Genomic DNA, 26540 nt, shown 5'->3' on the forward strand with positions numbered 1-26540 from the left:
ATCTCAACCTAGGTGAAACTAACACTTCTTGCAGGAGGTGGAAAACAGAGGGGAGCCAGAGTACAAGAAGAAACAGGAAGGAGGGAAGAACAGAGAGAGCTGTGGGGGCGGTGCTGGGGAAAGCTGAGCTGGAGACCACATTTGGTTGCTGCAGCAGTCTTTGTCCTCTGTGAGACACTGGGAAGTGCTATATGGATGTCATCTGTTCTCATGGAGTCACCGGGGAAGACGTCTTTTCTAAAGAGAATCACCCTTGAGGGAGAACAATTGCCCTTCTTCGAGGGACTTTTTTCTCCTACCAACTTTCTTTTTTCTTTTTTTTGAAACAGTCTTGCTTTGTCACCCAGGCTGGTGCAATCTTGGCTTACTACAACCTCTGCTTCCTGGGTTCAAGTGATTCTTGTGCCTCAGCCTCCCAAATAGGTGGGATTACAGGCACCCACCACCATACCTGGCTAATTTTTGTATTTTTAGTAGAGATGGGGTTTCACCATATTGGCCAAGGCTGGTCTTGAACTCCTGACCTCAAGTGATCTACCTGCCTTGGGCTCCCAAAGTGCTGGGATTACAAGCGTGAGTCACTGCACCTGGCCTCTCCCACCAACTTTCAACGACCAGACTCCTCACTTTCCAAATCCCCCCATATGACATGCACTGCTCTTGGTCACCTCCTGGGAAAGGAAGGGCCTGGACTGCAGCGCTTATAGGCCAAGGTCTGGCGCTGCTCTGTCGGCTGCCAGCTGTGTCCCTCCACCTCTCTGATTCTCCTTCCTTCCATGGTAAAAGAGCCTCACTGGTGCTTCCTAATATCCCTAAAATGCTATGACATTATAATGCTTATGGGATTATGGACTTTAGGCCTTTGGGAAGGGGTTGGAAAAATACTTTTTTCTTTTAGAAAACAGGTATTAAAACTGCTTCCTGTTGCTGTTAACCAAAGCAGGCAATTTCTCATTAGTTACTTCACAGGGAGAACCGATGGTTTGTTGAAGTGTCAAAACCTCATTAACATGTTTACCACAGGTGAGTGAGATCTTTTTTTAATGTTCTTTTCAATATGAAAACTTCCTTTAATAAAGTAATACATAAAACTTTTAAAATAAGGAGATGCTATGGTAACCACTTTGGTCTGAATAACATCTGTTTTTTTGGGAAAGAATAAAAATCAGGAGAAATATGCAGAAATGTAGTCATTTTTCTTCTCCATCCAAGAGAGAAATCCATTTTGAGCCAAGTATTTGAGGATGGCCTACTTTGAAGTGTAGTCAAACAAGTTTATAACAGGAGAACAAGATTCAGAGGGAGGAAAACCCCTAAAGGACTGTATGTGCAAAGGAAGGTCTCTTGTCCTTTGAAAAGAAAAACTTAAACAGAATTATTCTGGCAACGTAAAGGTGTTGATTCCTGATAGATGTGTGTGAATTTTTTTCCTATTTGAAACAAAGCCATACACAGTTTCTTGGAGAATTAGAAAAAAAATTATTTTTCTCCGACTTGAGAGCTTGTTTGTGTCTCAAAATACATTTAGACTTGATCCAATCTGTCCCTCTTCCCCAGTTCATCTCTAATAGATGCAAAATGCTCCCTACTGGTAATTATCTCCAGCTTGCCTGAGATAGCAACAGGCGTCCCCAAACTTTTTACACAGGGGGCCAGTTCACTGTCCCTCAGATCGTTGGAGGGCCGCCACATACTGTGCTCCTCTCACTGACCACTAATGAAAAAGGTGCCCCTTCCTGAAGTGTGGCGGGGGGGGGGGGGGGGGGGGGAGGCGCATAAATGGCCTCAGGGGGCCGCAGTTTGGGAACGCCTGGGCTAACCTGATAGTCTGATTTCACCTTTACCCTCATAGTACAAGAGGCCAGGGAAGTCAAGGCTGGTCTGAGTGCTGTACAATCGTCAGCAAGGATTAAACAGAATGACTCAGTCTTCCTTCGCACCTTACTCATTGCCATTACCCTGGCAGCTGAATCTTCAAAAAACAGTGCCTTGGAAGGCCGGGCGCGGTGGCTCAAGCCTGTAATCCCAGCTACTCAGGAGGCTGAGGCAGGAGAATTGCTTGAACCCAGGAGGCGGAGGTTGCGGTGAGCCGAGATCGCGCCATTGCACTCCAGCCTGGGTAACAAGAGCGAAACTCTGTCTCAAAAAAAAAAAAAAAAAAAAAAATAGTGCCTTGGAGAGGAAATATAGGAGAAAGGAGAGAAGAGGAGAAGAGAAGGAAGGAGGGGAGGGGAGGAAAGAGGAGAGGCGAGGAGATGAGAAGAGAAGAGAGGACAATAGTCCCACGTTTCATATCACTTCATCTCATATACTGCAGCGTCACAGATAATGTTCCTTTTTCCCTCCCTTGACATTACTATTTTCTATTACAAAGGTTGATTCAGTTAAATAATTTAAGGGATTTCTTTATTTTTATTTTTTAAAAACCTTTCAAACAAAGGTTTAGGATGTAAATTAATGCAAGAAGATTAGAACAGTGCCCAGAAACAAGAATGTCATGTATATGACAGGAACTCTTAGCCTTCTGTATGATGGACGAATGGACAAAAGAGTGAATGAACAAGTGGTACTGCCCTAAGCAAAACACATGAATGTTGGGCTAATGTAACTGTGTTTTAGATTTATACCATTTGTCTAAAAAAAAAAAAAAACAACAACAACAAAAAACAAAACAAAACAAAAAAAACAGCTCCTAAAAACCTAGGATATGGTTTATAACATGAACACCGTATCTGTATAGCCTTGAGAAAAAGGCTATCTGAAGTTACACAGATGGGCTTTATAAACACACAGTGGTATCAATAATTGCTGACTTCGATTTCTTTTCTAATTAATCTCACAGACTTGCAGATGGGAGGTACCTTCCTGGGCACTTCATTACCTATTCAGTCTCTTCATTTCACAGATGAGTAAAGAGAGGACCAGAAAGGTTCTGTGATTAGTCTAAACATACACAGTTACGAAATGACAGAGCTAGGATCAGAACCTGGGTCTTTTAGCTTCTAATCCATTACTCTTCTTATTGCACTACACCACAATTAAAAAAAAATTCCCCCAGTTATTCTGGGCCCTGAAGCCCTGAAGTTGCTACCTCAGCTTGATAAAGAGCTAACTCTACTAGGTTTCTGATTCCAGCACAGAAAGAATGTGATGGTTCAGAAGATGAGAAATCAACACCTACAAGATCAGCATCTCTCACAAGTCTGGAAGGGTAAAATGAAAATCCTCTGGTTGCAAGAGTAGCAAACAAATGAAACAGATCCCCCTGGCAATGGGCTAAATGGCATGAATTTGCACATATGAAACATGCTGTATTTTTGAACCCATGAAATACCAAAGCAACTTTTATTAAGTAGTTCAACTATAGGTTTAGGACAACTGTAAATACTAGGGACTATCTCTCAAATTTTAGTTCTCTTAGACCAAAATGCATTGACCACAACTGGATTGAAATTAAGTCACTTTACATTTTTTTCTTGCCCAGCTCTCCTTGTGATGTCCCTCCCCATATCAGCTTCAGCCATTTCTAGAGTCAAAACTTTCTCTGGACCAGCCTGGGCAACATAAAGAGATTCCATCTCTATAAAAAGTTTAAAAATTAGCTGAGCCTGGTGGTGCGTGCCCATAGTTCCAGCTACTTGGGAGTCTGGGTTAGGAGGGATCTCTTGAGCCCAGGAATTTGAGGTGTGATTGCACCACTGCATTCCAGCCTGGGCAGAAGAGTGAGACCCTGTCTCAAAACAAAAACAGCCAAAAACCCATTACTTTCCCCAAACTAAAATACACTCATGGCATAGAATAATGATGCAAGCTTTCTTTTATACTCCAGTCAGAACCTCTTCGTATAAGCAAAGCCCAAAAGATATATGGGCAATGTTTGTAGACAACGTCTTAAACTCGCCATTTGTTTACTGTGCCTAAACTCTAAATGGAAGTCACTACGTACTCCCCTGACATTTCTCACCAAGGGGAGGAGGGCAGCAAGGAGGAAGGGACCTCCCTAAACTGAAATACACCAACTTTACTCTGACGCAATTTATTCTTAAAGTGACTACAACTGCACAAAAATCTTTCAGTTAGTCAAAGTAAAATAAATAGGCAGAAATACCAAAGTAGGTAATTTTGAAATATATGAATTCTTTCAATATATCTGTATAATTCACATAGAATGTCTGCTTGTAAAAACATTATCTATACCATAATCAAATTTAGTCAGATTTAAAAACCTGGCAGGCAATTGTTATCTGTAAGAGCTATTAAGAAGAATAAATACAAAAGGACTGAAATAAATCAACAGCTGGAAGCAGCTTTGGAAAAAGAGACTGAGACAGGTTTCTAAAATATTACTGATGTTGAGGGAGGTCTATTTTCATGTGATAACTATTTTTGTTCAGTATCACCAACTTTCAATTTATAGCAAAACTGATATGTTCCATTTCAGCTATCTACTTCACAAATACAAATCTATTTTAAATATCATGGTCACGTTTATGTAAATATCTGGGAGAGTTCAGCAAAATATCTCTGCCATTTGGAAGTCCTAACACTTTAATGAACATAATTATTTCGTAGCCATCTCATTCTGCTGTATTTTTCGACAATGTGAAAACCGATGGCATAAAAATTAACTCCAGTAAGACAAATGATTAAATCGAACCTTGTTATTTAAATCTATGTTTGCCCAACCGCTTTCTCTTAAAGCCAATTCTCAATCAAATTCAAGAAAATATGGCAATATGTTTTAGAGCATGGAAAAAGTTTGAGCATGCTAACGAACCAACTTGTAAAATATAATTACAAAAGATTACAAAAATGCTATCTTGAACATCTTACTGGTACAAATTGCATAAACTCTCTCATGCAACATATGTCATTCAGAGTAAAGAGGAAGGAACAGGATTTTAAACATCACATCCATTTAGGAAATTGGATATCAAATACTCCCATCTTCTGTCATGATGATGCTTTAGTTAATGTATTTTATTCTATTTTCTAGAGCTATCAAAATGAACCACAAAGAATAAAAGTACACAATGAAAAACTAATTATTTTAACAGAGGTTAAGCTAGGAAGGGCCTTGTTTAACAAGCATCCTATGTTATTTCATTTAAACTGTCTGCTAACAACAGCAGGAAAAAGGTTTGTATTCTTACCAATGAATTTCTGAGGCATTGAGCTTTTTCGTTTTGCCACATTGCTTGCTAATCTGTCCAGAACGAGAGCTCTTTCACTTCCCATCTCTGCTTTGATGTGTCTTGCCTCCGCACTTGCTGGTTTGGAAAAATATAAAAGGAAGAGGGAAAAGAACACATTGGTACATGGGGAGTAAAGGTAATAAACTGGAAGGAGAAGTGTCCAAAGTCGGATGCACACTCTGCTGTTGTTACCTGTTATGACTGCTCAGATTCTTGCCTGGGGTACCTGCTGTGGTCAGTGAAGCCGACACCAGGGCACATTCAAATCTTGCAGTCTTATGCCGAGACGGGAAAGCTCGACCCATCCCCAACCAGTACATTCATTAGCAAGAGGAAGTATTAAATAAACAGCCTGGACGTGGTTGGTTGCAAAAAGACAGATAGATGGAGATCTTCTAACCCCTGATCAGCCTCCTTTCTGATTCTGAGTAACTGCGTGTGACACCTGCAGACTGAAATAATTCTTCTTAACAACTTTGAAAAAAAAGCATGGTGCCCCAGATTTACTGCTCTGTTTATGTTAACAGCACTTTTGAAAATAGATACACTCACACAGATAGCAAGACATCTACTCAGTGATTTGTGTATTGAAATTCTGAGTGGTTTCTTTCTTTTTCTTTTTCATTTTTTTCCAGCACGCTCCTCTCAGTTCCTATCTTTCATATTCTCTTTCTCTGTGCTCTGCATTATCTGTTTCATATGCTCTTCACATTTCAAAATAGTCTCAGTTATAATTTCCCTGAGCAACACTTCTGCCATGAAATTAAAGAACAATTTGTATAACACATTTCTATTGAATTTCTAATAAAAATGTGAATAAAAACTGCCTATGAATGTGGGCTAACTACCCATCCACAAATAGACTTGTGAGTAGTGTAGGCCTATGGTTCTCAGACCTAGCTGGACATTAGAATCACCTGAAGTGCATGTACGAAATACCTATGCCCAGGCCCCACTTCAGATCAATTAAATCAGGATTTCTGGTAAGGGGCCTAGGCAAAAATATTTTCAAAGCTCCTCAGATGATTTTTAAATGCAGCCAGAATTGAGAACTACTAGAAGAGTATATAAATAGTGCCAATATCTAATCAACTAAAATAGTAAACCGTAATAAATATAATTTACCTCGATTCAGCAAGCAGTGCCCAACTTTATGCCTAAAGTTCAAAGAGATACCAGCTGCTCTAAATATAAAGCTTGACATTTAACACATGATGCTAGCCTGAGCCAGGGATCAGCAAGCTTATTCTGTAAAGGGCCAGACAGTAAATTAAAAAAAATTGCCAGACACATGTAGTCCCTATCTTATATTCTTTGTTTTTTGTTTTGTTTGTCTGTCCCACAGCCTTTAAAAAATGTAAAAACCCCTGTACACAAACAGGCCACTAGCTGCATTTGCTCGGAGGACCACAGTTTGCCCACACTTGCTCTGGGCAAATACATTGTGATGCTGTAAACATTTTTCTCTGTTTTCTCATAAACACTTCAGGAGATCCAAACTAAAATGAATTATCCATACATTTCTATTATGTCTATGGAAGAATAAATTAAAATTAGTTTAAGGGATTAGAGTAAAAAGCAAGTAGTGGCTGGCATGGTGGCTAACCCCTGTAATCTGTGCTTTGGGAGACCGAGGCAGGAGGATTACTTGAGGCCAGGAGTTGAGACCAGCCTGGGCAACATAACTAGATGCTACATCTACAAAAAATAATTTTAAAAAATTATATAGGCATGTTGGCATATGCCTATAGTCCTAGCTACTTGGGAGACTGAGGTGGGAAGATTCCTCGAGCCCAGAGGTTTGAGGTTACAGTGAACTATTAAAGGTAACTGCAAAAACTGCAATTACTTTTGCACCAACCTAATCATGCCACCACACTCCAGCCTGAGCGACAGAGTGAGACTCTGTCTAAAAAAACAGAAATAAGCCTCAGAGTATTAAATATTTTTAATTTTATTAGTGGCATTAAAAAACTGTATGTTACAGTATGTTACTGTATATCATTACACAATACATTATAAAGCTCAGTTTTTATTATTTAACTAATTTATTAACTTGTTTTTGAAACAGGGTCTCAACTGTCACCCAGGGTGGAGTGCAGTGGTGTGATCACGGCTTACTGCAGGCTCAACTTCCTGGGTTCAAGTGATCCTCCCACCTCAGCTTCCCAAGTAGCTAGGACTACAGTCTGGAGCCACCATGTCTGGCTAATTAAAAAAATTATTAGTCTCAATATATTGCTCAGTCTGGTCTCCAACTCCTGGCCTCAGGCAATCCTCCCACTTTAGCCTCCCAAAGTGTTGGGTTTATAGGCATGAGCCACTGCACCCAGCCAAAGTTCAGCTTTTTTTTTTTTTTTAATTTAGAATAAAATGAAATCTGGCTCTGTCAGGTGTGGTGGCACCAGCCCATAGTCCCAGCTACTGAGGAGGCTGAGGTGAGGGGATGGCTTGAGGCCAGGAGTTCAAGTTCAGCTTGGGCAACGCAGTGAGATCCCATCTCTGAAAAAGACAAAGAAAAAGAAATCTGATTCCAAAAATGAGAAAGAGGAGAGGATGATAAATAATGTGATAATAATGACAATATTTACTGGACTTGGTGAGTTTCTTGTCAAAACTAATTCTAGGCTCTAAAGAAATAAATCATAGCCTTCAGTGAAGCTATTAACAACTAATTGTGTAAAGGAAAACAGTAAGGGTCAGAATAAGGGGACTGAGTGGCTTTTGGGCTAGTGTGAAAGTACTTGATAGACTCTGGCTGACCAACAGTTGTAAATAACGGGCACTTCAACCACAAGACACTGCTATTGAGTGAAGCCGGTCAAATTCTGTCCAGTACAGGGATAGGTTTCAATGACCAAACAGGAAATTATTTATATAGATTATTTCCTTTCACACAAACCACCACCAGATGTGGCACTACCCAAAGCCCTAAGAGCATAGAGATGAAAGACAAAGCTTGGAATCTGCAGTAAGTTATTGGGGCTGTTAGAAGGAGACTTTTATCTTGGAATCATGGGAGAGGCAGCTAAGTTTGTGCTTTGACTAGGAACATTCATCCTAGTTCCAACAACTTTGAGAAGATTAAATCCCAGTAAGCCTCCCCTCAACCCTGTAGTTATTAACAAAAAGATTTATAGTGAAAAAAGAATGAAAAACAGTACTCAGGGAATGTTTATGTTTTATGCCCATTTTACCACTGTTCTTATTAGTCTCTTGTGGTCCCTCCTCTCACTGCCAAATCATTACCTAGGAATTACCCCAAGCACGGTGCTGCCCATCTAGTTTTCCCATTTGTTTCTCAGCAGTTATTGTCTACATTTTACCAAAGTCAATGTCAGTTACAACAAGCAGCTTTCTGAGGACACGTAATCAACATCCTCTCCATTTGTGAGGATGCTGAAACGTGGACACAATGACCTAAATAACTGTAATTATGGCAGGTCACTAAATGGCAACCTTTTGAGATAACATCACCTTTTATTCTGTGTTACCCACCAAACTGGTCTTGAGAGTCATTTCCGGATAAACATTACTCTGTAAATCAGTGACCAAATACCTGGCATTTAACATAAAATTCTGCACCGTTCATGGATGGACACATTTTGAGGCATGGATGGAGACTTCTCCATTTCCACAACTCTGATTAGATTGAAAGAAATCCTCTGAAACTAATCTAGAGGACTCCTGTTCACTCACACCCTCTTTCTGGATCATTCACTCAAAATATTAACTACAAGATCTTAATCTTCATTGTACATGTGAACACTCTAGTGATTCAGTTGATCTTCACTGAGTTAACTTTGTTTTCTAGTTGATAAGTTAGGCAAAGGCTAATTTTCACCTGAAGATAGTACTCTTATTTTCTTTCCTAAACTGCTAGTCTTTGCCTCACACTTGTTGGACAGCTGACGAACAATACCATGAAATAAGCACCCTTTAAAACACAAAGAGCCAGGTGCCATGGCTTGCGCCTGTAATCCAGCACTTTGGGAGGCTGAGGTGGGAGGATCGCTTGAGCCCAGGGAGCTATGATCTTGCCACTGCCCTCCAGTGTGAGGAACAGAGTGAGCCCTGTCTGTAAACAACAACAACACACACATCACACATACACAAAAAAATGCTTTGTAACTGGACAAGCTCTTTGGGATTACTGAGTGGTTTAGGCAGTGTACTGAAAAGATAAAAAATAAAAATAAAAAAAAAAGACTATTGGCTTTTGGTCCTTTTCTCCAACTTTAGGACCCAACTGTCTATTTATACAAACAGTCTAGACTTGTTATCTTGCCACATCACGTCTCAGAAATGTAAGTGGAGAGAAACCAGTTTGGCAAGATAGTAAGGGAACAAGATAATGGGTTTAAATGACGAAATAGGAAATCCGTTCCTGGGTGGTGTTTGGCGGTTTAATGCTGCAAGGGGTGGGTGTGGGGAATATGTGCTGGTGCAAGGAACAATCTGCACATTCGGTTCATGAGTGAGAGTAGAATGAGCAGGACAGTCATTGTGGATCGATTTCCCTTCATACTGCTTGCTTGCTAAATGGTAGATACACTAATTTTCATTAGAAAAGTTATTTTAATGATGTGCTGAAAAAATAAATAATAAGATGTAGTACAAAGTCACAATTACAGAATAGGTTACTACCTTTATTCCCTGTATAAGCCTTAACATTTGGTTTTAGTTAACTGTTTCCATGATACAATTTCTATCTCAAAGTCACTGAAGGTTTAACTATGTAATTGTGCTGTGCTTTTGTTTTTGTTCAAAATCCTTCATTAGATCTTGAAGTGTTAAGTGGAACTTAAATAAGAGCTATTGCTTCCTGTCTCTTCTATGGTGTGGTCAGTCAGTAGCTAATGGAGAGTGGAACAAAGTGGTGCTATTATGCAATAGGAATTGTCTAACAAGAGATTGCTATCACAGAGAGAGGCAGGTTCTAACAAAAAAGTTACATAAAACTGTTGCCTTTTTGAACCAGTAAAATGAATATACTACCTGTGAGATAGTATTAATTTCTAAAAAGAATAGGTTAGAGCAGTAGCTCACACCTGTAATCCCAGCACTTTGGGAGGCCGAGGTGGGAGCGGGGGAGAATCACCTGAGGTCAGGAGTTTGAGACTAGCTTGGCCAACATAGTGAAAACCTCTACTAAAAATACAAAAATTAGAGGGGCATGGTGGTGGGCGCCTGTAATCCCAGCTATTCAGGAGGCTGAGGCAGGAGAATTGGTTAAACCCAGAATGCAGAGGTTGCAGTGAGCCGAGATGGCATCACTGCACTCCAGCCTGGGTGACAGAGCAAGACTCCATCTCAAAAAAAAAGAATAGGTTGGCGCCGGGCGCGGTGGCTCAAGCCTGTAATCCCAGCACTTTGGGAGGCCGAGGTGGGTGGATCACGAGGTCGAGATATCGAGACCATCCTGGTCAACATGGTGAAACCCCGTCTCTACTAAAAGTGCAAAAAATTAGCTGGGCATGGTGGCACGTGCCTGTAATCCCAGCTACTCAGGAGGCTGAGGCAGGAGAATTGCCTGACCCCAGGAGGTGGAGGTTGCGGTGAGCCGAGATCGCGTCATTGCACTCCAGCCTGGGTAACAAGGGTGAAACTCCGTCTCAAAAAAAAAAAAAAAAGAATAGGTTGGGAAAACAAAGTTAAAAATTTTAAAACATTTTCTTTGGTCTGCTAAGTTGATAAAAATATAAGTTTATTCGGAAACCCTCATGCTTGTATTAGTTTGAAGAGCTATTGAAGTTGAAAGGTTTAGTATCCTAGATTCATAAATTATTCAATTACTTAAAAATATTATTATTGCTAGAACTCATTGTTACACAAAAAATATTTCCTGCTCCAAGTATTCATAATTTGTGTGAAATGAGGCTAAATGAATTTCTATACCAGCTGTTAGTCTCTTTCTGAAATAAGAATCAAGCTAATGAGAAAATGAAGTCCATGGTCTTCTGTATTTTTTCTTCTTTTCATACATACTCCATTAAGACAGAATTGGAATATTTTGATGGTGTCACTTGTGATGGCTGGTGTAGAAACTTGGACTAAAGTAGCAATATCACTTGTGTCTTTATTAGACCCCTGCGTTGTCTTAATAGATCAAGCATCTGGTTGTGGTTAAACTGTAAGTTATTCTTTTTTTTTTTTTTTTTTTTGAGACAGAGGAGCCTTGCTCTGTCACCAGGCTGGAGTGCAGTGGCAAGATCTTGGCTCACTGCAACCTCTACCTCCTGGGTTCAAGCGATTCTCCTGCCTCAGCTTCCCAAAGTAGCTGGGACTACAGGTGCCCACCACCATGCCTGGCTAATTTTTGTATTGTTAGTAGAGACAGAGTTTTACCATGTTGGCCAGGATGGTCTCCATCTCTTGACCTTGTGATCTGCCGACCTCGGTCTCTCAAAGTGCTGAGATTACAGGCGTGAGCCACCGTGCCCAGCCAGATTGTAAATTCTTAAAGTATAGGGGCTTGACCTTAATTTGTCTTATAAACAGCTTTGATATGGGCCTGGTACACAGAGAACACAATAAATGCTATCTGGATAAAAGAAATGATTAGCAAGGCCAGAAGTCCTGTTGCCCAACACCTGCATTTTTTTGCAGGCTGGTCTTCACTTCAAGGCCTTTTTTATCCATCTGCTTGCTTCCAGAAAGTCCTGCTTCCCCATTACACTGCACTTTGATTTACGATAAGCATTTGAAGAATGAGTGCTGTAGGCACAACAGCAATGGAGCATCATCTCTTTACAAGTGAGGGATGAAGGCATAAGATGCACACTATACTGGCTAGTGGAACCCCATGTCCACAGTGGACTCCCAATTTTAAGAATAAAACAGCGGCCGGGCGTGGTGGCTCAAGCCTGTAATCTCAGCACTTTGGGAGTCCGAGGCGGGTGGATCACGAGGTCAAGAGATCGAGACCATCCTGGTCAACATAGTGAAACCCCGTCTCTACTAAAAATACAAAAAATTAGCTGGGCATGGTGGCACGTGCCTGTAATCCCAGCTACTCAGGAGGCTGAGGCAGGAGAATTGCCTGAACCCGGGAGGCAGAGGTTGCGGTGAGCTGAGATCACGCCATTGCACTCCAGCCTGGGTAACAAGAGTGAAACTCCGTCTCAAAAAAAAAAAAAAAGAAGAAGAAGAAAACAAATGGAAATCATACATGGAAGGGTGCAAAATAAAGAATTGGCTTCTGTTAGATTAAATATTCTGTAAATTTTGGCCTCAGGAAAAATTATAGAAACTATCTGAAACATTAAAATATAGACTAACATATGGACTGAGATGCAGTAACTTGATTAAGCTGTGACTTTACACATTTATAACCTGAAACCACCATTACGACATATTTGTTAAAAAAAAAAAATCAAAACTTGCTGACTTAGTTAACCCTTTATCTTTTTTGCTGAGACTTAAAGTATGGTGCACGCATCCACCAAACCACCCTATGAAATGCAAATTAACCCAACCTCTGTATTTCAGCATTTCCTGAATCACTTAATATCACTGAAGATAGCTAAAATACTTCTTTTGATATTTTCCTTACTTGAAATTCCTAAAAAAGATTGTGAGAATGGGAAGTAAGGTAGTTACCTTACTTCAAAATCTGTAATTTTGAACTTACTGTTTATTATAGAGTGTAGTTTTCTGATCTTCCCCCTCCTCCTTCCAGGAGAATCAGGACACACATATATGCATTTATGTGTGTGTCTATTAGTATGTGTGTTACTATATTTCTTTTGCAAGCCAGATAATATATAACCTTTAAGAAATACAACTAATCAAGGTAAAAAGTAGAAAAGGTATAAAAGACCCAAATGTCTATTAACTGATGAATGGATAAATAGAAAGTGGCAAATCTAAACAATGGAATATTATCTAGCCATAAAAAGAAATGAAGTGGCCGGGCGCGGTGGCTCAAGCCTGTAATCCCAGCACTTTGGGAGTCCGAGGCGGGTGGATCACGAGGTCAAGAGATGGAGACCATCCTGGTCAACATGGTGAAACCCCGTCTCTACTAAAAATACAAAAAATTAGCTGGACATGGTGGCGTGTGCCTGTAATCCCGGCTACTCAGGAGGCTGAGGCAAGAGAATTGCTTGAACCCAGGAGGCGGAGGTTGCGGTGAGCCGAGATCGCGCCATTGCACTCCAGCCTGGGTAACAACAGCGAAACTCCATCTCAAAAAAAAAAAAAGAAAGAAAGAAATGAAGTACTGATAAATGCTTCAGCCTATAAGCCAACACAAAAGGCCACATGTTGTATGATTCCATTTATGCGAAATGTCCATAACAGGCAAATCCATATAGACAGAAAGTAGACTGGTGGCTGCCAGGAGCTAGAGGGAGGGGGAATAAGGAGTGACTGCTAATGGGCACAGCACTGCTTTTGCTAGTGGTGATAATGTTCTGAAATTAGATAGTGGTGATGGCTGTACAACTTTGTGAATATACTAAAACTATTGAAATGTACACTTTAAAAAGGTAAATTTTATAGTATGTGAGCTATATCTCAAATTTTTGAAAATTAAAAAATACGCCTAATCGTGGCTGGGTGCAGTGGCTCACAGGTGTAATCCCAGCACTTTGGGAGGATGAGACTGGTGGATCACCTGAGGTCAGGAGTTCAAAATGAGCCTGACCAACATGGAGAAGCCCTGTTTCTACTAAAAATACAAAAAATTAGCTGGGCGTGGTGGCGCCTGCCTGTAATCCCAGCTACTTGGGAGACTGAGGCAGGAGATTCGCTTGAACCTGGGAGATGGAGGTTGCGATGAACTGAGATTGCATCATTGCACTCCAGCCTGGGCAACAAGAGCAAAACTCCATCTCCGGAAAAAAAAAAAAAAAATACTAATCACAAAATTCTGGTGAATTTTAAGTAAGTCACTGAATTTTAGGTGAGTCTCAGTCTTGTCACCTCTAAAATGAAGAGGTAGGGTCAGATGCTCTCTTTCATTCTAGCTTTAAATATTAGTAATTAATTCTACTTGGAATATGACAAATTTTCATAGACAAATTTTCATAGGGGATCTCTCATGATAAGAGCTTTGCCTATTGTCTGAAATACAGCACTGTAAGTAAAGATGCCTACATTCTATTCTTGAACAAGTACTGCCTGACTCCCATGAAGCAGGTCACTTAAGATGTCAAAACCTTTCCTAGCAAGCAGACTCAGATAAAAATAAAACAAAACAAAGAGAAGAATATGTCAAAACCCAAATATTAGGTTTGTTTTTCTTTTTAATTAATTAATTAATTTTTTTTAGAGATGGGGGTCTCACTTAGTTACCCAGGCTGGGCTTGAGCTCCTGGGCTCAAATAATCCTCTTGCCTCAGCTTCCTTAGTAGCTAAGACAACAGGTGTGTGCCACTGTGTCTGGCCTTTTTTTTTTTTTTTTTTTTTTTAATAAGGGAGTAAACACTTCTTTTTACATGGATATGCTTTTTCCAAATAAGTTGGATTTCCTTTATCAAGTTAGAAATCCAACTCCTTGAGAGATACCATTAGGAAAAAAGCAGAAGCAGTGCAAACCAACGGAATTCAGTTGGCCAGCTCCTAACATCATACAATACGTTTTATCTAAAACACAAGTTTTCTCTCACGCAAAATGAGGGCAGTTTAGTCATTTCTACTACATTTTTCCTGAGTTTCATGTTATTTCTGTCATATTTTTGTAATCTTTCTTATTTAGGCTATTCAAACTACTCAACTTCAACAATTGCTGTCAAACACTAAATCCCATGAGGATTTGTACCTATTCTAAATAAGTAATTGGTACAAGTCATCAAATAAAAATGTCAGACAACCCAAACTGCAGAACCAGGCTGATAGCCAACTCCATGGGACAAAGGACAGCTGCAGAGATGTGACACAAAAAAGTTTCAGGCTGTTTCAACTAAAGAATGAAAAGAAAATAAAACACAATTGAGATATAGAAGAACATCTAGTGGTTCAACCAATTGCCAGTAGGCATCTAATTCAAATCACTGAATAAAACAAGAAATCCCCAAAGCCAAATAAAAGCATCACAATAAATAATATGAATAGACAAGGATATAAATTGGGCCTGTGCAAAGAAAATTCTTGTAGTTTTCACTGACCCTTCCCTAGCCACTCCCCAACCTCTTCCACTCTCAGTCTTTGCCATTTCTATAAATAGTAACTGCATTCTTCATCAATCTGTTAGGAAATCTTGTTGACTCTGCCTTTAAATATATAGAGACTTAGAATACTTCCCACCACCTCTACTACTAACAATATACAATTTTCTCTTGCTTGAACTATTGCAATAACCTCCTAACTGGACCCCCCAATTTCCAACCTTGCCCCAAATACAATGTCTTCTCAAAAGCAAGTAGACGGATTCTTTCAAATGAGAAGGCCAATGATGTCACCTCTTTATACAAAACCCTCTAAAGATTTTCAATTTCACTCAGGGTAAAAGCCAAAGCCTTTACAATGGCCTGCAAGGCCTGATAAGATCTGGTTTCCCATTTCCTCTCTGGCTTCAGGTCCCATTACTCACTGTGTTCTAGCCACACAGGACTATATATACTTTTTCAAATTTGTGCCCCAGGACCTTTGCTCTTGCTGTTCCCTAGTTACTTGCCAGGCTCACTCATCCTGTTAAGAAGCCTGTTAAAATGTTACCTCACTGAAGCCTTCCCTGATTCTCACCCTCACTCCTCAGTAACTGCTTCATTTTTCTCAATAGCACTTACCACCCTCTAACCTTCCAACATACAGTCTGCTCATTTACTTTCTTTATAATCTATCTGCCCCCAGCAAAATATAAACTCCACGAGTCTTTTTACTTCCTGTTATATCCCACCACCCAGGGCAGCAGATGCTCACTAAACGTGTGTTGTGTGAACTCACCAGTGTCCCCTGGGTTAGTGCTCTGAAGAAATGTACGGCAGCGCTCCTTGTGCTCCTCAAGGGAACTTCTCTGCTTGTAACTCCTTCCACAAAACTCACATTTGTAGGGTTTCTCCACTAGAAGGAGAACATAAGGGGCACTCAGTGACCCTCAGGGGTTCCATACAGGTCGGGTATTGGGGCTCTGTGACAACTGTTCATTAGAAATGAGACTGCTAAGTGAAGCCAGAGTATTTAAATACTTTTGAATCTATATTTTAAATCTGGTAAGCTTAAATAAGGTTATGGTCTATGATTAATTATTATGTCAGAGTATTCTTCAAAAGGATTGCCTCCTATCACAAATGAAAGAATTTGGATTTAGTGATCACCACTTAGCATAGTGTTTTAGATCCAGGTAGAATCTTATTTCTTTAGGAAAAAGAAAATAGGTCCCTTTTATTCTTTAACGAGGTTAATGTAGTATAAGCAATGAAATAGGAAAGGATTCCTTATTTTGGACATCCATCTGGCTGTAAGTAAAGATTGCTGTAGTTTGTGGGAGTTAGCCATTCGGCTAGAAACTGATGGCCTTTTCAGAACGTTGACATATTTAAATAACTTTAGCTCATCCTTGCCAAGTGGCTATAGCAAAGTCTAGGCTACAATAAAAACTGAGCTAATTAATTAAGGATTTTTTTGTTTTTGAGATGGGGTCTTACTCCATCACCCATGCTGGAGTGCAGTGGCACAATCACAGCTTGCTGCAGCCCCAACTTCACAGGCTCAGGTGATTCTCCCACCTTGGACTCCCAACGTGAGAGGATTACAGGTGTGAGCCATTGCACCTGGCCTGGATATTTTTGAATAATAGAAATAAAAATACTCTGGGTGCAGTGGCTCACAATTGTAATCCCAGCACTTTGGGAAGCCAAGTAGGGCAGATCACCCGAGGTCAGGAGTTTGAGACAAGCCTGCCCAACGTGGCGCAACCCTGTCTCTACTGAAAATACAAAAATTAGCTGGGAGTTATGGTGGGCACCTATAATCGCAGCTACTAGGAAGGCTGAGGCAGGAGAATCACTTGAACCTAGGAGGCAGAGGTTGCAGTGAGCTGAGATCGCGCCACTGGACTCCAGTCTGGGTGACAGAGTAAGACTCTACTCAAAAATAAAAAAGAAATAAAAATGAATTGTAAAAATGACTTCGTCTAAATGTCTAAAATGAAGGAAAAGTTTCACCCATACAATTCAGGCAACCGTATTCTGCCAACTTCCCAAATGCTTTATTGCTTGAAATATGTAAGTAATAACTTCAACTATCTGTTCAAGGCTGGTCTTTCTGATTGTTGATAAAATATACTCAATGCATTTGTCAGTTTTATGGGCTAAAATTTTTATTTTTGAACTCCTCTTGTTCTGTTTAAAACAGAGGCTTTGGGATTTAAAGCACTAAAAGATCCTTATGGAATCCTAAATTAAAACAAATGCAGGTTTGCTAGGGCTAAAAATGTTAAGTTTCTGCATAAATTGGGTCCTCTAGAATCTGTCTTTAAAATGCCTGCTATTGTTTCTTACTTGAAAAAGGCAACAGTAGAGAACTATTCTAATTTTTTCGAACCAAACTCATCCTTAATTCATTACTTTGAAAAATGAGCTGTAAAAGAAAGAAACCCTTCATTTGCCAATTATGATCTCTCATGGTGGGTTTTGTTGGGGTTGATTTGCTTAATCCTAGTGGCTGAATTATAACAAGTTTCAGGTTTGGGGCTAGGTTTTAGTCAAAGCAGTAGACGTGAACTGACATAAAAACAAACCTTTTTTTCCAATTAAAATTTTGCCAGATAACATCAAGAACATGAGGTCCCAAATTTGAAAATAAACTCAGTCTTATTTTTCTAGGAAGGAAATTCTCAATCTTGAAAAAAGAAAGTATTATCTTGGTCAAAATAAAGAGTAAAAACATCAAGACAGCACATAGCTTTTTATGAATCCTTACTGTTGTTCATCTTTTAGAGATTTAAACTAAATAGGTTGGCTGGGCATGGCAGCTCATGCCTGTAGTCCCAGCACTTTGGGAGGTCAAAGTGGGAGGATTGTGCAAGCTCAGGAGTTTGAGACCAGCCTGAGCAACATAATGAGACCTCATGTCTATTAAAAAAAGAAAAAAAAAAGTGGGCTGATCAAGAGGAAAGTTGGATTTAAGAAATTTATCCCTAGTGGCCAAAAAGTAGCCCCCAAACGATGATTTATGTCTAGATTAGTTTTTCATAATTTACAAAATTGTACATCATTTGCTTGTCCAGTCTTTTGAATGGAAAGAGTGTGTGTGTGTGTGTGTGTGTGTGTGTGTGGAAAATAATCTTTTAATAAAGTTTACCAGAAGAAAATACTGATGGCTATAATTTTCTCACAAAAATTAAAAAGACATTTTTATAGGGTGGGCTCTTCCTATCTGACCGTGGTGTTCTCTAGGGGTGCAAGGATGGTGAGGAGATGATAATCTCCACTGAGGCAGATGGAGAACAATTAATGCCTTAATGGTAGTGTAATTAGCCCTAGAGGTCTCTGCTGTTGTAACCCTTCAGAACAAGAATGACAGATTGAAACCTTCATACTTAACTCTTTCTAGTTTCCACATGGGCTCTGAGGAATGCAGTTACTAGACACAGAATGCTCATTTCTCTCACTTACCAGAATGTGTCCTAAGATGCCCAGTGAGCGCATCTCTTCTTTGGCATGCATAGTTGCAGAGGTGACACTTAAAAGGTTTTTCCCCTGTGTGCAGTTTAATGTGGCGGAGGAGGTTACCTTTCTGAGTAAAAGATGCCCCACACTGATTACATTGGAATGGGCGTTCACCTTTAAAAAGGACAAGAAAGGAGATTTCTGATCATAGGCAAGTGGAGAAGGATATGCACAGATTAGATGCCTAGGGCAAAAACTCATCTTTTAAACAGTTACTGTTCACAGTGGGATCAGTTGGGAGCTATATTTCAAGGCAAGCATAAGACTTACTTATGAAATCTCCTCTCTAGACGAGAAAACGCACCTACCTAGCAAGGCTATGTTAGGTATTGTATTGAATCAGAGCAAAGAAACAAGAGTAGCTCTAGAAGTGCTTTCTAGATGCAAGTTTTTTCTTTTTTTCCCCCCGCCCTGAGATGGAGTCTTGCTCTGTCGCCCAGTCTGGTGTGCAGTGGCACGATCTTGGCTCACTGCAACCTCCGCCTCCCAGATTCAAGCGATTCTCCTGCCTCAGCTTCCCAAGTAGCTAGGATTATAGGCATGCACCACCATGCCTGGCTAATTTTGTATTCTTGGTAGAGATGGGGTTTCACCATGTTGGCCAGGATGGTCTCAAACTCTTGACCTCATGGTCCACCCGCCTCGGTCTCCCAGAGTGCTGGGATTACAGGTCTGAGCCATTGTGCCTGGCCCTAGATGTACGTTTTTATATTACTTGGTACTCCTTTTTTTTGAGACAGGGTCTTCTTGCTCAGGCTAGAGTGCAGTGGTGAAGAGGCTCACTGAAGCCTCAACCTCCTGGGTTCAGGTGAGCCTCTCGCCACAGCCTCTAGGATAGCTGGGACTACTAGTGTTTGCCATCATGCCTGGCTAATTTTTTAGTATTCCTTTTGAATATAATCTCCTTTGAAAAAAGAGTCACAAACTCAAGTCCTAACAAGGTGTTGAGGGCTAGAAATTCTCCTTTTTAAAGTCTTCATATGAGATGTGGGATGGAATCTACTGGCTCACATGCGATGCTTGCGTTTGTCTGCATTTCTATAGACTGCCTATTTAATGTCTGAAGATAAATTCTTTTAAAACGGAAATGAAAACTATATCCTTTCATTTACCAATTTGGAACCCAATACAATAAGAAGATCTGCTTGTATTAAAAATGTTATGCAAAAATATGTGAAAGATGGCTAAGAAGCAAATCACACAATTCAACTCCTACTTAGAAACTGAAGAAAAAGTTTTTGGCTGACCTAGAACACTGTGCTCTCTACAGTCTTTTTTTATTCATAGCATTTGCAATATGTTTGCCAAATGCATGGCAAGGCAGGAATAAAAAGCACCGAGTTAATGGCAATGCAGAGAGAAAGAGATACATCAGCATTATAGCAAAAATCAATGAAAGTAACCAAAAGTTCCAAATTCCACCACTTCATTTCTCACATGGCTGCATTAGGACAGTTTTCGGAAGAATGCAAAAAGACTATTTACCAGTATGGCTTCGCTTATGAACCATTAAGACATTGAAGCTGATGCAGGATAATCCACACACATCGCAGTTCATCTTTCCACTGGTTGGCCTGCTACTATCGAATGAGACAACATGTCTCTCCAACTTAATGTTTTCATATTCATTATATTCTCTTGAATAGCTATAAGGGATTTCAGGCTCTTCTGCATTTCCCATGGGCTCTGGCTTTAAAATATTATCATCTCTTTCACTGTATTCATCTTTCACTTTCATTGAATCATCTGCAGGGAAAAAAATGCAAGAAATGAACAATGACTATACTTGAAGCTATCAAAGCAGCTCATACAGCAGAGATCCACAACTGACAAATACCAAATGAAGCTAACGAAACACTGTACATCTACAAAACAAGAAAGCACCATTAGCATGAGCGCACATTATTTAAAATCAGAACGACAGTCAGAGGAAAACACACATACTTACATACATAAAAACAGACGATAGTGTTTTATGCTATCCAGAAAAATACAGATAATAGATTTTAGCTAAGTCTGCTCAAAGTGGCCATGAAACAAACATTGAGCAACTCTTCTCCAGTACTAGGGGAGAGGATGGGTTCTCAGTTCTAGTACTTTTTTTGGTGGCTGCAGTTAAAAAGGCAAAGTGATGTAATCTTAAGTTTCAAGGAGAAAATATTGTTTGAATCCTTCAAATGCATCCAGTGTAAGCCATTAAGATTAAGAGTTGAATAGTTAGGGCCGGGCGCGGTGGCTCAAGCCTGTAATCCCAGCACTTTGGGAGGCCGAGGAGGGTGGATCACGAGGTCCAGAGATCGAGACCATCCTGGTCAACATGGTGAAACCCCGTCTCTACTAAAAATACAAAAAATTAGCTGGGCATGGTGGCGCGTGCCTGTAATCCCAGCTACTCAGGAGGCTGAGGCAGGAGAATTGCCTGAACCCAGGAGGCGGAGGTTGCGGTGAGCCGAGATCGTGCCATTGCACTCCAGCCTGGGTAACAGGAGTGAAACTCCGTCTCAAAAAAAAAGAGTTGAATAGTTAATGTCGTTTTTCTAATTTTAAGCCATGCTTTGCCTCTTCCTCTTCCATGTATATGAATTGCTAAAACACAACTTATCTCTGCCTCTCTTGGAGCTGATAAAGGCACAACATTGAATGTAGAGGAAGCTGTCAGTACTAATGAAATAGTGTTGACAAAGACAAAAGGAAAAGTAATTCTTTCATATAACCTAAGGAATCACTTTCATCGACACAGGTAAATGGGGCTCAGTCTAAATAAGGAGAAGGACCCTTAGGTCCCAAGTTAGGGAGGACTAAACTCAAGGACTCAAGGTTTATATAATAGGACTGGATAGGAGAGGAGGGACTGGCTCAAGTGAGTTGGCTGACCAATTACTATCTTAAGAGCTGTAATGGAAATAAATGAAATTTAAAAGGCGAGCTGTAATACTCTTAACGAAGAGCATAAGAACATATGAAGAACATGGGAAAAATAAGAAGAACATAAGAAACAAAGAAGACAAATCTATGTACTTGCACTGAGACTAACAAAACCTAAAAATTTGCCTGATGTAACAAGAATAAACATTTGTAAGGGATTTTTCATGTATAAAATATGCTATATAAACATTGGTCCTTAGAAATCAAAAGTTGTACTCCCCATGAGGAATCACACATCAGTGGAGTGTAGGGCTAGAAGGGAATTTAAGATAATCTAATCCAACCCTCTGGTTTCTCAGATGAGGAAATCTGGGAGCTGAGGAAATCTGAGATGTTTTCAGTCATTTGTCCAAGGTTATACATCTAGTTACTAGCAGAGGTGTGATTAGAACGCAAAACTTATTCTTGAACTATCAATTACTTGGATTTGACCTCACACACTAGATATATAAGGCCTAAGTGGGTACTTACCAACCATATTACACAACCTCCCATCAATGAAGTAAATGTTAAAACCCAAAACACTGTGAAAAAAGATATTTTAAAAAACTACATCCCTTCCAAAAAACATCAGTAAGTGTTGCTCCTCTTGCCACATAGGAGGAAGTACAACTGCAGCTGTGCCTAGCTTGCTACCTTCAACCCAAGTTTCAATTTTCACTTCTATCAAGGTTACCTTTCATCTATATTAACTGTGTTTGCTTAATAGAGCAAGACAGGGCCTAACCACCATCAGAGGAGCCAGTGCTGCCACACTGTTCCACTGCTTCCTACCACAGTTCATGGTTCACAACTTTTCACTCTTTGACTAGCAAAGATGCAGGCCTGTAGGATAAGTCCAACATGTTTCAAATTTGCCCACCCTGTGGATCTTGGTTACATAAGAAATGGTATCTGCTTCCTACTTGGAAAGAGGTTCACTTCCTTCTTTCTCTGGATAGGTCTTCCCTGATTTCAAATGGAATTTGTTTGCTTAAGTGGTTTTTTTTTTTTTTTTTTTCAATTTTTTTTTAAGAGAAGGATGCACCTGAGGCTTGTACCCGCCTCCCTTCCTCCATCACTCCAGCTGTGGGTGATATCCCACCAAAGCTTGAGTGCTCTTCAGTTTGCATGTAGGCGTTTAAAAGAACCTCAACGGAAAATTTCAGCTACTGAAAACCAAAAACAGCAGATAGAAAAGGCCAGCAGAAAAGGATCCTTTCCATTTTGGTTAGAAAATGTGAACATGACCAGACTCAGGTCACTCCATGGTCACTGAACTTTAAAATATATTAAGTTCAATATGTTGGGTCTTTCTGAAAACAGAGGAAATAAGAGCTGCTCCCTTCCCTCAGGATTTTGGCTTTAGGTGGCCTGACCTGGAACTAATACTACACCATCCTGGCTCAAGAGCAGATCTTAGCTTTAGCCCTTTAAGAGTCAGCTGTAGAGCAAGATAGTATTTGAGACCCAGGGACATAAGGACACAGGGATAGGGCATTAGAGAGAGCCCTTGGGCTTACATAGCTGCTGGTTTGCCTTTGGAGTCTTACCACTTTTCGATGAATGACCTCTCTGCATGGTTACTGGGGAACAGCAATTTATTTTTATTTTATTTTATTTTTTGAGAACTAGTCTTGTTCTGTTGCCCAGGCTGGAGTGCAGTGGCACGATCAGCTCACCGCAACCTCCGCTTCCCAGGTTCAAATGATTCTCCTGCCTTAGCCTCCCAAGTACCTGGGATTACAGGCACCTGCCACCGTGCTCAGCTGATTTTTGTATTTTTAGTAAAGACGGAGTTTCGCCATGTTGGCCTGTCTGGTCTTGAACTCCTGACCTCAAGTGATCCACCCACCTCAGCCTCCCAAAGTGTTGGGATTATAGGCATGAGCCACTGTGCCCAACCAGAGTCTAATTTATTGTAACATCAACTCTGTTACCTTCTCAAGGTAAACCATAATAAATTGCTGGCCAGGCATGGTGGCTCACACCTGTAATCCCAGCACTTCAGGAAGCCGAGGCAGGTGGATCACTTGAGGTAAGGAGTTCGAGAGCAGCCTGGTCAACGTGGCAAAACCCCATCTCCACTAAAAATACAAAAATTAGCTGGGCATGGTGGCTCCCAGCTACTGGGGAAGCTGAGGCAGGAGAATCACTTGAACCCAGGAGGCAGAGGTTGCAGTGATCCAAGATTGCACCACTGCATTCCAGCCTAGGCGACAGAGTGAGACTCCATCTCAAAAACAAAACAAAACAAAACCAATAAATTAGAATCTAAGGTATGAATGAGATTCCTGAGAGATATCGGGCTTAGCACTCAGCCTCCAAATACAGTCCACCAAAACAACCAGGAAAAGCACTAGCCTGCTCTAATGAAGAGATTCATTCCATTCCCTGGAAGACTTACTGGAGCAGAGAAAAGGGGTGTTCTACTTAGAAAATACTAATGAACACGTCTAAAATCAAGCTTGTCATCTTTGAACCCAAACTTGCTTCTAATTTATGAGTTATTTATATTGACAAATGGCATCTCCCTTCTTCTAGTCTACAAGTCGTGAAACTGTGGAACCTTCTCTCTTTCAGTCTCCAAATCAAGTCCGTCTCCAAGATCTATCAACTCTGTGTCATCTGGCTCTCTAGGGGCCAACTCTTCTTTTCCTTTCCGTTTGCAATTTGGTTTCACCTTTCATTGCATCATATCTAAATTCGTCCTCTCTCAACATTCCTTTCCAGCCAGATTTAAAACACAGGTAGGCTATGCTTACTGCCTCTACAGCCTCAAAAAGGACTCAGAATTCTCTGTAATCTGGCTTCTGCCTTCACAATTCACTGAATCTGCTCCCTTGAAGATCACCAACAATAATCTCCTGACTCCTAGATTCAACACCTTTTTATATGCCACTCTTCCCAACTTCTCTATAGTCCTTGACACTACCGACTACTCACCATTCCTTGTTCTTCTGCACTCCTTTCCTCCTTCCTTCCTTTCTTTCTCTCTCTTTCTTTCCCCCTCCTTCCTTCTTTTCTCTTTTCTTTTCTTTCTTTCGACAGAGTCTCACTCTGTTGCCTAGGCTGAAGTGCAGTGGCGTGATCTTGGTTCCCTGCAACCTCTGCCTCCCAGGTTCAAGTGATTCTCCTGCCTCAGCCTCCCAAATAGCTGGGATCAGAGGCACATGCCACCATACCTGGCTAATTTTTTGTATTTTTAGTAGAGATAGGGTTTCACCATGTTGGCCAGGCTGGTCTTGAACTCCTGATCTCAGGTAATCCACCTGGCTTGGCCTCCCATAGTGTTGGGATTACAGGTGTGCACCACTGTGCCCGGCCCCTGCACTCCTATTTCTTCAATGAAACTGTACCTTCTTTCCTTGCCTTTCTCATTGCTTCTTCTTGCCCCTTTTCTTCCCTCTGCATCCTAAATACTGTCCTTAACCTTCTTTTTTCTTCCCTCTATACCCCTCTTGTATGTCAATTTCATTAATCCTTAAGGCTTCAACTAACATCTTATATGATTAATCCCCAAATATATAACTCTAGCTGTATATTTTTTAGTCCTCTATTTCCAAAGGCTTCCTAGGTATCTTCCCAGTTACTCATGCTAGAATCCTTATGATCATCTTTCCTTTCTCCTTATCGGGCCCCACACTGAATCATTCAGTGGTTTTGTCTCTCTGTCCAATCACTAATTTGTTTCTCCACTCCACTATTTTGCATGCCCATTACCTAATTCTCAGACCCTATGACTTTCCCATGATCTACTTACTGCTGTAGCCCCCACACTGTTCTCCCTGCCTCCCTCCTTTCTCCTTTCCAGCTCATCTTGCTCATTGCTACAAGATTGTTCTTCCTAAATTCTAGCTCTGGTCATGTCATAGCCCTGTCAAAATTCTTCAGTATTTTCCACTGCCAACAAAATAAAGTCCAAACTCAAAAACAAAGAATTTAAAAGGCCCTAACCTATCTTTGGCATAATTATTTGGACTACTTAGATCTTTAACTAAAGAACTTCCATGTAGTCTTGGTTTTGTCCAAATTTATTTCCACTGCCTAAAAGATCTTTCCCCAACATGGCCACAGGTCCAAGTCCTACACATACTTATTTTAGGGTCAAACTAATATGCTATCTCTCAGCTACTATGCCTTCCCGGATCCCCCAGCTGGAAAATACCCTGCTCCTTCTTCCTGGGTTACTTACAAACTCACCTCCCCTAGTCTCCCCCATAAACATGTAAGCCAGCTGAGGGCAGAAGCTATACAGTGAGTGTGTGTGTGTGTGTGTGTGTGTGTGTGTGTGTGTAACTCAGAATTCCCTTTGACACTGCTTAACCTGTATCTGTAAGACCAGAGGTTATATGGTTTTAAAATAGAAATTGCGGGGTTCCTACCATAGATCTACTAATCTGGGGGTAGAGACTGGAAATAGATATTTGAAAACATGCTCTCCAGATAAACCTTATGTACAATGGAGTCTGACAGCCACTGCCTGGAGTTTAAAACAATGCCCTACATAAAGTAGACAGCCAATAAATTCCTGGTATATGAGTATATCATTGCATTCGCCTCCTAACTGGCCCACAGTACATGTGACTTCTGTTATACTGCATCCTATTGCCAGAATAATCATGCCATAGCAATGAAACTCTTGTTAAAAAACTTTCAGTGATTTCATTTGCTTATAGGATAAATTCCAAACTCCTTAATGAGGCATTCAAGCACCTGTCCAGAACTTACCCCAGGACTACTTAATCATCTCATTTCTCAGCCTTCTTGAGTTGTCTTTCTCTCTATACTAGAACTTTACTATTCAAAGTGAGGTCCTTGGATA

General features: G+C 40.5%; 1 protein-coding gene across 4 annotated transcripts in view; it reads right to left on the reverse strand.

Moving 5' to 3' along the window:
- The window catches only part of IKZF3 (IKAROS family zinc finger 3), a 97265-nt gene that overhangs the window by 11779 nt on the left and 58946 nt on the right, over window positions 1-26540 (reverse strand). For 2 of the 4 annotated variants that reach the window (XM_010330656.3, XM_003942839.4), the window contains 4 exons: window positions 20297-20557; window positions 18758-18925; window positions 16086-16202; window positions 5154-5270 (listed from right to left, as the gene is read on the reverse strand). In XM_010330656.3, coding sequence (XP_010328958.1) covers window positions 5154-5270; window positions 16086-16202; window positions 18758-18925; window positions 20297-20557 — 663 coding nt within the window. Of the gene's footprint in view, window positions 1-5153; window positions 5271-5387; window positions 16016-16085; window positions 16203-18757; window positions 18926-20296; window positions 20558-26540 lie in introns of those variants that run through there. The other 2 variants (XM_074388698.1, XM_074388699.1) reach the window with 2 other exon arrangements.

This window comes from Saimiri boliviensis, chromosome 17 (assembly GCF_048565385.1).
Source record: "Saimiri boliviensis isolate mSaiBol1 chromosome 17, mSaiBol1.pri, whole genome shotgun sequence".
NCBI lineage: Eukaryota > Metazoa > Chordata > Mammalia > Primates > Cebidae > Saimiri > Saimiri boliviensis.